This window comes from Lathyrus oleraceus, chromosome 4 (genome assembly GCF_024323335.1).
Source record: "Lathyrus oleraceus cultivar Zhongwan6 chromosome 4, CAAS_Psat_ZW6_1.0, whole genome shotgun sequence".
Lineage (NCBI taxonomy): Eukaryota > Viridiplantae > Streptophyta > Magnoliopsida > Fabales > Fabaceae > Lathyrus > Lathyrus oleraceus.
Window position 1 is genome coordinate 295,203,753 of NC_066582.1, and position 13,604 is coordinate 295,217,356.

General features: G+C 33.2%; 1 protein-coding gene across 1 annotated transcript in view; it reads left to right on the forward strand.

The window, feature by feature from the left end:
• Positions 1-13,248, forward strand: part of LOC127075195 (receptor kinase-like protein Xa21) — a 29,717-nt gene extending 16,469 nt beyond the window's left edge. Inside the window, exons 3-5 of the mRNA XM_051016673.1 lie at positions 10,254-10,466; positions 10,656-12,644; positions 12,732-13,248. Of these exons, the coding sequence (XP_050872630.1) occupies positions 10,254-10,466; positions 10,656-12,644; positions 12,732-13,084 (2,555 nt within the window). The 3' untranslated portion in view covers positions 13,085-13,248. The remainder of the gene's footprint in view (positions 1-10,253; positions 10,467-10,655; positions 12,645-12,731) is intronic.
• The last annotated feature ends 356 nt before the right edge of the window (positions 13,249-13,604 follow it).

The window sequence follows — 13,604 nt, forward strand, 5'->3', positions numbered from 1 at the left end:
CTACGGGTTTGCTGTCGTTTTGGATTTTACATGTTTGTATTTGGTGTTGTTTTGTTTATGGAGATCGAAAATAGAGTTGTTATTGTTGAGGATGCATGATGGTGTTATTCATGTAGATGGTAATGATGGCTGTGGAAGAATAAGGAAAATGGTATATAGAAATTGAATAGAAAATAATGAGGTATGACTGTAAACTGGTGATTATCATGTTACTGTATTCATGGAGGATCTTGGTATTGGACTTTGTGAATTTGTTGTAGGTGTGAGTGATTCTAAGTTGGTGAATTTGTGTATGAATATGTTAGTGTGAAAATTGGTCTTGTGATTTTACGTGTGAGAGTGAGATCATTTGTGTGTAAGAACGGATTGTTGGTAAGGGTTAGTTGATCTCCTTAGTAAAAATAGAGGGGGCTATTTATAACATTAGTAGTTAAGTTTAAAAGAGCATAAAATCAATGTAATTATAGTCAATAAAAATAATCAAGAGAGCACAAAAATAAATTTATTTGATTTTGATTCATGATTAATTCCTTATAATTGTGTTGATTATCTCCTAAAATAGCAAAGACTACCTAAAATGTAAAAGCGAATAAAATCCTTTTTAAAAAAAATCTTTTTATTATGTTTTAAATAAAAATCAAATTAAATTACTATCCTAAAATAAAAAGAACAAAATATTTTCAATATATTTTTTATTTTGTGATTTTTTTGATATATTTTGAGTAAAAAAGTGGAAAAAGTGAAAATTCATTATTTTTAAAAACACATAATAATTAAAACGAAAATTATATAAAAAAATATATTTTTATTGTCAAAATAAAAATAGAAATAAAAGTAGAGAATATAAGAAAAAGAGAGAGCTAAGACTTGAACTCAAGATCTCTTACTTATAACTCCCTCTACTCCTTTTAAAACCAACTAGACTATTCTGTTTATTCAAAATAAAATAGCATTAGCGAATATATAGTAATAATCTTAATAATAAATTAATAATAATCTTAATAATAATACTTATAACCTTATTATGACCCTAATTTGATAATATACCGATTAATGATAATTTGTTTTAATAAAAAAAAAATTATTTAACCCTAGTTAATCCCAATATAAATTAATCCTAAATAACAATAATATAATTTAATATTAAATAATAATAATAATAATAATAATAATAATAATAATAATAATAATTTATTCCCATTTAACTAATAACGTTATTATGACATATTCTATCCCTGTTATTAAACAAATAATCTTCATAGTTATTATTATTGACTAATATGTTTTAATAAGACAAATTGTCCTAGTTATCACGGGTAATATCCCTCTAGCATAAATCTCTAAATTATGTTCCAATTAACATCCCTGAATTAAAACAAATCCCTAACAGGGACTAAAAAGTCAAAATGGTCCCCCTTTGATTTTTTAGATCATTGGGATTGACCAGATGCCTTATAAAGGGTCCTGAGCATCTCAATGACTTGGATTCTAAGTAACTAACAAGAAAGAAATAGTGATCAAAATTTGGGGTACGACAATATCAATAATAAATTATGATATAATTGCACATTATACTGTCAGGAAAATAGGTTTGATACCTCTCTCATTATTATTTCTAGTATATATAGAGATTACAGGGTTATACAAGTAATTACACTAATTAATTACATTTAATGAGAACAAATCAATTTCTGATTTGTTTCCCTTATTCTAGGAACAAACCCTATGAATAAACTAATTCCTATTCACACTGATTTGTTTCCCTTATTCTAGGAACAAACCCTTAATCTATGAATAAACTAATTCCTATTCACCCCCCCCCCCCCCCCCCCCCCCCCCCCCCCCTCAAATTGATGTTGTTGGTCAATGAGCATCAATTTGCTAACAAGAAACTGATGACGTGGACGCGGAACGGCCTTGGTAAGAATATCTGCAACCTGCAACTGAGTATTGACATGAGGAAGTGATATTAGTCTGTCATCATATGCGTCACGGATCGAATGACACTCAACTTCGATATGTTTGGTGCGTTCATGAAAAACAGGATTCACAACGATTTGGATGACACTTGTATTGTCCGCATAAAGTGAAGTTGGCTCTGTTTGAGGAAATCCAAGTTCAGCCAAAAGACCACGAAGCCAAATTATTTCAGAATAGGCAGCAGACATGGCACGATACTCAGATTCAGTAGAAGATTCAGAGACTCTCGCTTGTTTCTTACTTTTCCATGATATCAATGAAGAGCCAAGAAACATGCACCAACCAGTGACAGATCACCGAGTATCAGGACATCCTGCCCAATTGGCATCACTATAAGCACTTAGTTTAGGAGCAATTCCAGTGGGAAAGAATAAACCACGATGAGAGCTTCCCTTCAGGTAGCGAATTATGCGACGAACTGCTGCCAAGTGAAGATGACGAGGAGAGTGCATGAACTGACTTACTTGTTGAACAACAAGAGATATGCCAGGACGAGTAATAGTCAGGTAATTAAGGCTACCCACGAGTTGACGATACAATAAGGGATCAGGCAAGAGATCACTATCATCACGATGATATTTAACATTAACCTCAAGAGGAGTATCCACTGGATTAGCCGATTGTAGACCAGCCATAGAAATTAAATATGTGGCATACTTGTGTTGATGGAGGAATATGCCCTTGGATGTAGAATGAACCTCAAGACCAAGAAAGTAATGCAAATTACCAAGATCTTTCATATGCAACGATGCTTGTAACTGTTGTTTAAGGCTTTGAATCGAAGCATGATCAGAACCAGTAATAATCATATCATCAACATACAGAAGAAGCAGGACAATTCCAGTAGAAGTTCTATGAATAAATAGAGAAGAATCATATTGACTCTGAGTAAAGGAGAACCCAAGTAGAGTTGAGCGGAATTTTTCATGCCATGCTCTAGGCGATTGTTTCAAACCATATAAGGAGCGTTTGAGCTTGCACACACCCTTAGATGACAAGAATAAACCTTGAGGAGGAGTCATATAAATATCTTCCGTCAGGTCACCATGAAGAAAAGCATTTTTCACATCCATTTGATGAAGAGAACACCCGTTAGAAGCAGCTATGGAGAGTATTGTAAGAACATATGTCATTTTGGCAACCGGTGCAAATGTCTCATCATAATCAATTCCATATTCCTGCTTATTTCCTAAGGCAACCAATCGAGCCTTGAAACGATTGAGAGACCCATCAGAATTCAGTTTCACAGAATACACCCATTTGCAACCTATGGGTTTGATATCAGGGGGACAAGAGACAATATCCCATGTAAAATTCTCTTGAAGAGCCTGAAGTTCCTCATTCACTGCTTTTATCCAGCGCACGTCTTTAACAGCCGTGCATAACAAGTAGGAATAAATATGCTAGACAGTGAGGCGGTCAGAGAAGTATGTGAGGAATCATACCTGTCTGGTGAATATCTATCTGGTGCTTTAGATATTCGACTAGAACGTCGTTGTTTGACCGGTTCAGGGTCAGGTGGCGGATCTGTGTCGGGAGGGGCCGTGGGAACCTGTTTTCTGCGTTGTCTGACATATGTGATTCCTGGTTTGTAACGTTCTATAGATCGAGGCATAACAGAAAAATTAGGAAGAATAGCAATTTCATTTGTGACAGGAGAAAGAGAATGAAACATAAATTGATTATCAAAAAATGTAACATTCCTAGAAACTCGAAAGCGGTGATTAGACACATCATAACACACAAAACCCTTATGAGAGTTTCTATACCCCATAAATGCACATTGAATAGACTGTGCTCCAAGCTTATTTCGTTCAAACTGAGGTAAGTGAACAAAACACATACATCCAAAAGTATGTAAATAACTATAATCAGGCTGAGTTTTAAAAAGACGAAAGAAAGGAGAATCAAAATCAATAACCATAGAAGGAAGACGATTGATCAAGAATACGACTGTGGAAAGAGCCTCTACCTAAAATCGGGATGGCACAGAAGCTTGAAGAAGTAAAGTGCGCGTTACATCAAGCAAATGACGATTCTTTCGCTCTGCCATCCCGTTTTGTTGGGGGGTATTGGGACAAGATCGTTGAGATAAGATCCCTTTTTGTTGAAGGTACTCCTGAAACTCATGAGACATATACTCACCTCCAGAGTCAGATCGAAAATTTTTCACACTTGTTTGAAATTGAGTTTCAACATATGTCAAAAACTTCTGAAACATAGAAAACACTTCAGACTTAGATCGAAGAAAATATATCCAAGTAAAACGACTGTAGTCATCAATAAATGTGACAAAATATTTATAGTGAGCATGAGATGTTGCAGGAGACATTCCCCACACATCACTATGAATCATCTCAAAACAAGTGGAGGCACGATGAGCACCTGATGGAAAAGGAAGTGTTTTACTTTTAGCCAATTTACAAACAGAACATGAAATAGAAGCAGTACAAACATGTTTATTTCCCAACAAACCAATTTTAAATAAATGAGACAAAACAACAGAATTTGGATGGCCCAATTTTCTATGCCAATCCTCATAAGAGTTCAAAACACTATTACTAGCAAAAGATAAATGACTAGAGCTAAACTGGAGTGGAAACAATCTTCCCACTTTAGGCCCCTTCGCGATCACCTTCCCCGACACCTGCTCCTGCACAAGACAACCAACACGAGAAAAATTAACATTATAATTGTTATCCACCAATTGACCAACTGACAATAAGTTGGAAGCAAGTCTGGGTGATACAAGCACGTCACGAAAGTTAGAGTTTATGTCACCAACATCAGTGATAGTGAGTTTATTACCATCAACAATTTGAATTTGCTGATTTCCATTATAAGAATGTAAATTGTGCAAGTATTCAGAGGAGCCCGTCATGTGATTGGATGCGCCAGAATCAAGAAACCACGGTTGAGAAACATTAGAAGACTTACCCTGAATTCCCAAGGCTGAAAGAGCAGAATGTACCATTTGTTAAATCATTTTAGGTTGTATAACACCGCCATTAGATGCACCAGTACTGAGAGGACCAACTGTAGAGTTGGTAGTGGCATGGAATGTTTCGGCTGGACGTTGTGCTGGTCGGGGAGGATGCGTGGGACAGTCAGAGATGATATGACCCTGTTGTTTGCAATAGTTGTAAAACTTCATACTGCAGCTGCGAGCAATATGTCCAAATTGTTTGCAAGAAAAACATTGGACTTGTCGCATATCACGACCCTTTCCTCTGCTCTGAGCAACATATGCAATTGCCACGGGTTCGGAACTGACAGCATCATGAGACATAGCTCCTTGAGTAATCAGACGTTGTTCTTCCCTGAGAAGTTCACCAACACAAGTATCCAAAGAAGGAACATGATTCCTATTTAGCAAAGCACCTCTGACAACCTCAAATTCTGAACGAAGTTCCATGAGAAATTGATCTCGCCCACCGGTGTTGTAAACTTCTTGAACAACCGCGAGGGAGGTCTTGGGAACCTTAGCGTGTATAATAGCGGAGTGTTCTGTCCAGAGATTTAGAAAACCAGAATAGTATTCTTGAATAGACAAGTCACCTTGTTTATAGTTGGCTATGTCTAGCTCTAACTGAAACCGTTTTGCCGAATTGTCCTGGTTATAAATGCGCTTCAAATAATTCCATATTTCTTGAGCAGTTGAAAAAGAGCGCAAATTATTGATCATCTGAGGATCAATACTGTTGAGAATCCAAGTGATGATTTGAGCATCTTTAGTTTCCCGCACATCTAAAGCAGTTTTCTCCGTCGGTGCCTTAGAAACATCATCTAAGTGACTCCATAATCCCTTTCCTCTAACATACATCTTAAATTGAAATTCCCATGCCGAATAATTTTTGTCGGTAAAACGGACACAAAAATTATCTCTTTCTTTTTCGGAAGCCATCTAAGTTAGTATGCAACAAGATTCAACCTCACTAATTGATAAATTATTATAATAATAATTCTTATTATAATAATTATTATGATTATAATAATAATCCAGCAACAGTAAACAAACCAAATACTCCACGAACAGTATAGTGTCCACAATCCACAAACAGTGCAACAAGAAGATAACCAAGATAATCCACGAACCGAACAATCCACAATCCACAAACAAAGCAAATGCGATTTTGAAGAAGCGACAGAATCAAAAGATAATCACGATCAAGAGTCTCAAACCAAGAACATCCAAGAACAAAAAAATCAAAATTGCAACCGAAAAAAAAAACCAAACACGACCGAGAATCACGATTTGGGAAAAGAATCGCAAAACAAACCGAAGCCCTAACCCTAGAATCACGATGAAATCTCCGCGAAACAAATTCCACGTTGATCGATCAGACACCAATAAACGATGAACAACAAAACTCGATCAGAACCAGAAAATCACAGGTTTGATCGCGAGGTTGATACCATGTCAGGAAAATAGGTTTGATACCTCTCTCATTATTATTTTTGGTATATATAGAGATTACAGGGTTATACAAGTAATTACACTAATTAATTATATTTAATGAGAACAAATCAATTTCTGATTTGTTTCCTTTATTCTAGGAACAAACCCTATGAATAAACTAATTCCTATTCACACTGATTTGTTTCCCTTATTCTAGGAACAAACCATTAATCTATGAATAAACTAATTCCTATTCACATATACAACTAACACTCATGCACAATTTAGAATCAATATACTCATTCTTCAATGAATAAACACATGAAACATAATCTTTTTTTAATCATAAAAAGGTTCATAATTATATAGAATAATACTTAGAAAAATACATTGATCAAACATGTTTACAACAAATTCATCTCAAAGAGCCCAACCTAATGAAACTAGCCCACCCACGCTACAGTTATTCATAACAAAAGATACGAGATATAGTAAATGAGATTACAAAAAAAATGGACTCATAGGATGATGGATTGTCTACCTTAGACCTCTAGCACTCACAACAACTTTTCTTTACCAAAATCATGACCCTTGCATTTGAAATAATTTTTTCTTGTACCGATTTTTTAATGAATTTCAGCAATCGTGCCACAGAAAAATTCAAGCGAGACGCGTTCCATGATATGCATTGGCATGCCAGGCACATGAAAACTTGAAGCACAATGCATTAAGGATTCTACACACTATGATTTTTTCAATATCGATTATTGTCATTCAACTTCAATAATTGCAAGTTGAATTTTACGATTATTTTCTAAGTATTTTATTATTCAATTTTTGTGTTTAGTTCCCTCCACCTCATATAACTGTAACTTCCACCATGAAAAGAATTAATTTGTTAGTGATTTCAAATCAAATTGAGGTCTTCCATGATATTTTGAATCTTGTCCTTGATTTATTTCATACAAAATTAACTAAAAATATAATTAAAATACTTAGAAGATTAACTAGAAAATATAATATGATAAGTGTCATCAAGGATAGCATTTAAGAGAATGACAAGGTTCCCAGGGAACTCGCGTGAATTATATCATGCCATCAAACACCAATCTCACATGTAATTTAGAAAATTCCAGCTAACAGAGTTATATGTCTTTTTGAATTTTAATTTGAAGATAAATGAATCTTCAAAGGTTTCTTGGTTTACCAACTAATTCACAACAACCACCTCATTTACCAGTTGTCTTTCTATTAAAGAAGGTTGAATGGTACAAATAGATCAACTGTGCAAAATTTTATCTTTCTTTCTCTATATAGATAGATAGAGAACTTTCCCAAAAAATTTGAACACTTACTCCAAATTTTTGTGATTCAGGTAATGATTGTTAAACCTGAAAGGCTTTAGATACTAACGGTGTTTAAAATAACGGATGATAGATAGAAAAATAGTCAAAGATATCTCTAGTAACAATACATTATACCTCACTGATCCCATCAACCATCTAACACGAGTATCTTATTAAGATACATAGTTTCCATCTCATTTGATTGAAATCAGTTAAAACACATACCTAAGAGAGGAAGGTCCATAAGCTTCATCTAAGTAATAATATTCCCAAAAACATCACACTGTATAAGACTATTCATATTTTGTCACCAACCTATATATAGTCTCTCGTAAATGGAGAAAACTGTGTTAAAATCTCCTATTACACACTAGGCATCTCGCCGAAAAAAATGTCTATGTCGCTAAAGGTCATCCCACATGGTCATCTTCAACCTTAAACCATACATAGAATAAACATTAGTCATTGCATGAAAGCTTAAGGAACCCTCATTCTAAACAAGCTCCAAGAAACCTAACTCTGACGAAAGAGAAAATATACGTACATTCGGCACTTTATGGGATTTGACCATAGAGTTTATGAGTATTACAAAAAGTTATATTCTTTATGATATTCATATTCGTGAGTTAGTTGTGGGCATAAGATAATGGTTTCTAGGGGTGCCAACATAGTTGAAATGATTTCGGGTTGATATTAAAATGCTCATAATTCAAAAGAAGGAAGAAAAAGCATGAGAGGTTATAACATCCTGAGAGGCTATATTATGAATAAAAAGCCTAATTTTATATCTATCAAGGATAGTAATTTGTCTTAAATTTATTGATATTTCATAAGAATTATATATATATATATATATATATATATATATATATATATATATATATATATATATATATATATATATATATATATATATATATATATATATATATATAAACTTAGACTTTTTATTCATAATATAGTCTTGCTCCGACAGTCCTATTTTGTTGTTGAGTTTTAATCACATATTTGGATGTGATTGTGCACATACCATCTCAAAGGCTTAGGTAAAGCGGTAAGTGGGGATGTGACAATAATGATTCATGCCTTAATTGGGTTTGAGTCCCAACCATGTCGGACATGGAGGAAAGGTGGGCACCTAAGTGAGTTAGAGACCCATACGGTGAAAGATACCTAAGTGGCACCAGTGTAGATAATAGATTTAACACCATTTTTTAGAGATTTAATACCTGATTTTTTCCGATGTTGTTGCTACCGGTATTGTAAGTATGATTTTAACACCGATTTTAAAAAAGGTATGATAAATCGATTTAACATTGGTGATAAACTGATGTTATAAGTGTTACATATTGTTGTTAAAACTAACATTCAACATCTTTTTTCTTCTTCAAAGAGGTGTAAACACTTATAAATCGTACCTATATTTTTCCAAAAACCGATGTTAAAGTTTAATGGAGAGTAGTTTGATTAGAAACCAACTTATGACACCTGTTTTTACCTAAAAAATATGTAGAGCATATATATCATATCAATTATCTCCAAAATTGAGTGTTAAAAGTTTAACGGGGTTATTTGATCAGAAATCAACCTTTCACACCTGTTGTTTTTCTTAAATTAGATGTATAAACTTTTCTTATATTGTTTGTATATCGTATGTATCACACATGTTATTTACTAAAGTTAGTTTTATAAATGACATCAATATATGATTTTAAATGAACCATCAACAAATATTATTCTCTAAAATGGATGAGAGAAATACATAACATAACTGTTTAATCTTAAATCAAGTTGAGGTCACATATGACACCTACAAATCTTTTATTATCGTTTCAACCAATCAAAATTAAACTCACAAATTTTGATTTAAATTTAACAAATTATACCAAAGAGTGTAAATTCAAATTCAAAAATAAATTATATTAAAAAAACAATGTTAATTAATAATTCAATATTAATTCTTATAAAACGCCATCTTTTATTGAATTCTATGTTTCTTTCTCTTCAAGTTGATGTTGTTCTTCAACTATTTGCAAAAAGAATTGAGCCTAAAGTTGTCGGATATTATCAATAACATTCTTGTCATGTGATGATGGATCATCATATATCTACAAATGCATACAATAAAATAAATTAAATGAGAACATGTTAAAACATGAAGTGATGTGATTTACATATTAAGCATTGAAATATTTTGTTATACCTCATGTAATTCTTGAAATATATTCGTCTGGATAATATCAAACATATTTTTCATTACATGATAACCACAAGTCCAAACTATTGTCTTATTGATCTGCCTACAAATTAAATAAATAAATAAATCTTATATATAACCTCTTAAGTTGATATTGGTGAGCTATTTTTATCTAAAAATTCTTCTTTTAATAGTAATAGTTGTAATATGAATAGTTCATATTACGTTCCTATTACTTTTAGTCATATGTTAACTAAAGATAAACATAATGTATTACTATTTTCTGTCTTTCATTTACACATTTTTAAACTTACAAACATATGCAATGCAGGTCAAATTCCATCTCTTAACATGACTTTTTTGAAGAAGGTCAGAATGGACCAAAACAATTTAAATGGAAGTCTACCAGATAATTTTTTCAATCAGCTTCCTCAACTTGAAACATTTACAGTATACTTCAACAGTTTAGAAGGAAACATTCCACGATCAATTGGCAATTGCACATCGCTGAAATTCTTAGCTTTCGCAATGAATTTTTTCACAGGTATTCTTCATTTTCTATCTCGATACATTTACCCAAAATAAGATCATATCCATTTCATAATATGAATTTTATCTTTGTGTCTTTGTTACAAACACTTATAATTTTACAAAACCGTTTTAATAAACTTTTGTATTCCCCCAAAGCCACAACAAGTACTAATAAGCAACACTGTTTCTTATCCATTTTCAGGTCCAATACCTGAGGAGATTGGCCATCTTGATCAATTTGAGTTTTTAGAATTGGCAAACAATAGCTTAAGTGGAACTATCCCACCCAAACTTTTCAACATGTCATCACTCACACACTTGCATCTTGAACTAAATCATTTCTCAGGCCTAATTCCATCAAACAAGGGATACAGCCTTCCTAGCCTGCAAGAACTACACTTGAATATTAACAATTTTGTTGGAAATATTCCTGCCAGTATATTTAACGCTTCTAACCTCGTTCAATTTCAGTTGAGTTACAATAAATTCAGTGGAAGTTTTCCCGATATTGCTTTTGGAAATTTAAGGTCCCTCCAAGCTTTTCTCATACATAACAATGGCTTAACAATAGGTGATCCTTCTCAATTCTTTAATTCCCTGAAAAGTTGTAGAAATTTGTTATATTTAGATCTATCAGGGAATCATATTCAATCCAATCTTCCTAGGTCAATTGGAAACATATCTTCACAATACTTTCAGGCAGATTCTTGTGGAATTTATGGTAATATTCCACTAGAAGTCGGAAACATGAGCAACTTGCTATATTTTTCTGTAGAAAAGAATAATATAAGTGGACCAATACCTGGAACATTCAAAGGGTTACTGAAACTTCAAGTATTGAATCTTGGCAACAATGGAATACAAGGTTCATTTAATGAGGAGCTTTGTGAAATGAAGAGTTTGAGTGAGTTGTATCTAGATATTAATAGCCTTTCTGGTTCTTTACCAACATGTTTGGGAAATATGACTTTTCTTAAAAAGTTAGACATTGGTTTTAACAATTTGAACTCTAAGATTCCTTCTTCTCTTTGGAGTCTCACAGATATCTTAGAGATAAATTTGACCTCTAATGCTTTCATTGGTAATCTTCCACCTGAGATTGGGAATTTGAGAGCAATTTTACTGTTAGATCTATCAAGAAATCAAATTTCAAGCAACATTCCTTCAACCATCAGTGTCATAAAAACTTTGCAGAGTCTTTCCTTAGCACATAACAAACTATATGGGTCAATTCCCACATCACTGGGTGACATGTTAAGCTTGATCTCCTTGGACTTGTCCCAAAACTTGTTAACTGGTGCTATTCCAAACAGTTTAACATCACTATTGTATCTTCAAAATATCAACTTTTCATACAATGGATTACAAGGAGAGATTCCTGATGGTGGACCTTTCAAGAATTTCACAGCTCAGTCATTTATGCATAATGAAGCACTCTGCGGAAATCCTCGCCTACAAGTACCTCCATGTCGTAGACAAGTTAAGAAAAGATCATTGGCCAAGAAGTTATTACTTAAATGCATGGTTCCCATAGTTGTGTCAATCACTTTGATTGTTGCATGCATAATACTTTTGAAAGTTAATAAAAGAAAGAAGGTTGAAAATACTCTTGAGAAAGGTTTATCAACTTTAGGAGCTCAAAGAAGAATTTCTTATTATGAACTTGTGCAAGCAACAAATGGATTCAATGAGGGTAATTTACTTGGAAGGGGTGGCTTTGGCTCTGTGTATCAGGGCAAGCTTCCTGATGGTGAGATGATTGCAGTTAAAGTAATTGATTTACAGTCCGAGGAAAAATCAAGAACCTTTGATGCAGAATGCAATTCAATGAGAAATCTGCGACATCGAAATCTGGTTAAGATAATAAGCAGTTGTTCAAATCTTGATTTCAAGTCATTGGTGATGGAGTTCATGTCAAATGGAAGTGTGGACAAATGGTTGTATTCAGATAATTATTATTTGACTTTCTTGCAAAGGTTAAATATAATGATAGATGTTGCATCTGCATTGGAATATCTCCATCATGGTTCTCCAATACCAGTGGTTCATTGTGATCTAAAGCCTACAAATGTGTTGCTGGATGAAGATATGGTTGCACATGTTAGTGATTTTGGTATTGCGAAGCTCATGGATGAAGGACAATCTAAAACTCATACACAGACTTTGGCTACTATTGGATACCTTGCACCAGGTCATCTTTCGATCTCTTTTACGTAACATTTTCTTCTTTACGATTTAAGTTATTATTTGACAATCAGTAGTCTATATAAACATGCAGAGTATGGATCAAAGGGGATTATATCTGTAAAGGGAGATGTGTACAGCTATGGAATTATGCTAATGGAAGTCTTTACAAGAAGAAAACCAACAGATGACATGTTTGTTGGAGATCTAAGTTTGAAAACATGGATCAGTGGATCATTACCTAATTCTATTATGGAGGTCTTGGATTCTAATTTAATCCAACATAATAGAGAACAAATTGATAAAAATTTGACACACATCTCGTCTATTTTTCGTTTATCCTTGAATTGTTGTGAATATTCACCTGAAGAAAGAATTAATATGGTAGATGTTAAGGCGTCCTTGATCAGAATCAAGACTTTGATTTTTGGTAGAAAGACAGTCTAATTTTTTTTTTCTTTTTTAATGTTTGTATCATATGTTTTCACTATTGTTTTTTGAATACATATTTTCTCCTTATGGTTTGTGCTTTCAATTTTTTATATTGTTGTTGAACTAGATTGAGGTATACCCTACATATTCTTAATATATATCATTTTGCTTTAGAAAGAATCGAGTTGTGAATAATGATATCATCGTACAGGCATTATTGCTAAAACTTGTAAAAAAGTTGGGTTGTGAATTATGAAACACATTTATGCACTAGGCCTCTCAATTTATTTCCTCTCTAAGTTTCCCGCATTTTGACATAGGTCGTGTTCGTTAATGGTTGCATAAGTGTGAGATGATATACTTGCTTGAGCAAAATTCTATGCTATTTCATACAATTAGATATGGAATCACTTTTGTGAAATCTCGTCCTTTTGTTACTTTATAATTCAGAAAAATGTGGTGGACAATATAATTGATGCGATGTTATTAAGAGAAATCATACAACATAAAACTAGCCCATAGGTTTATTGTAACA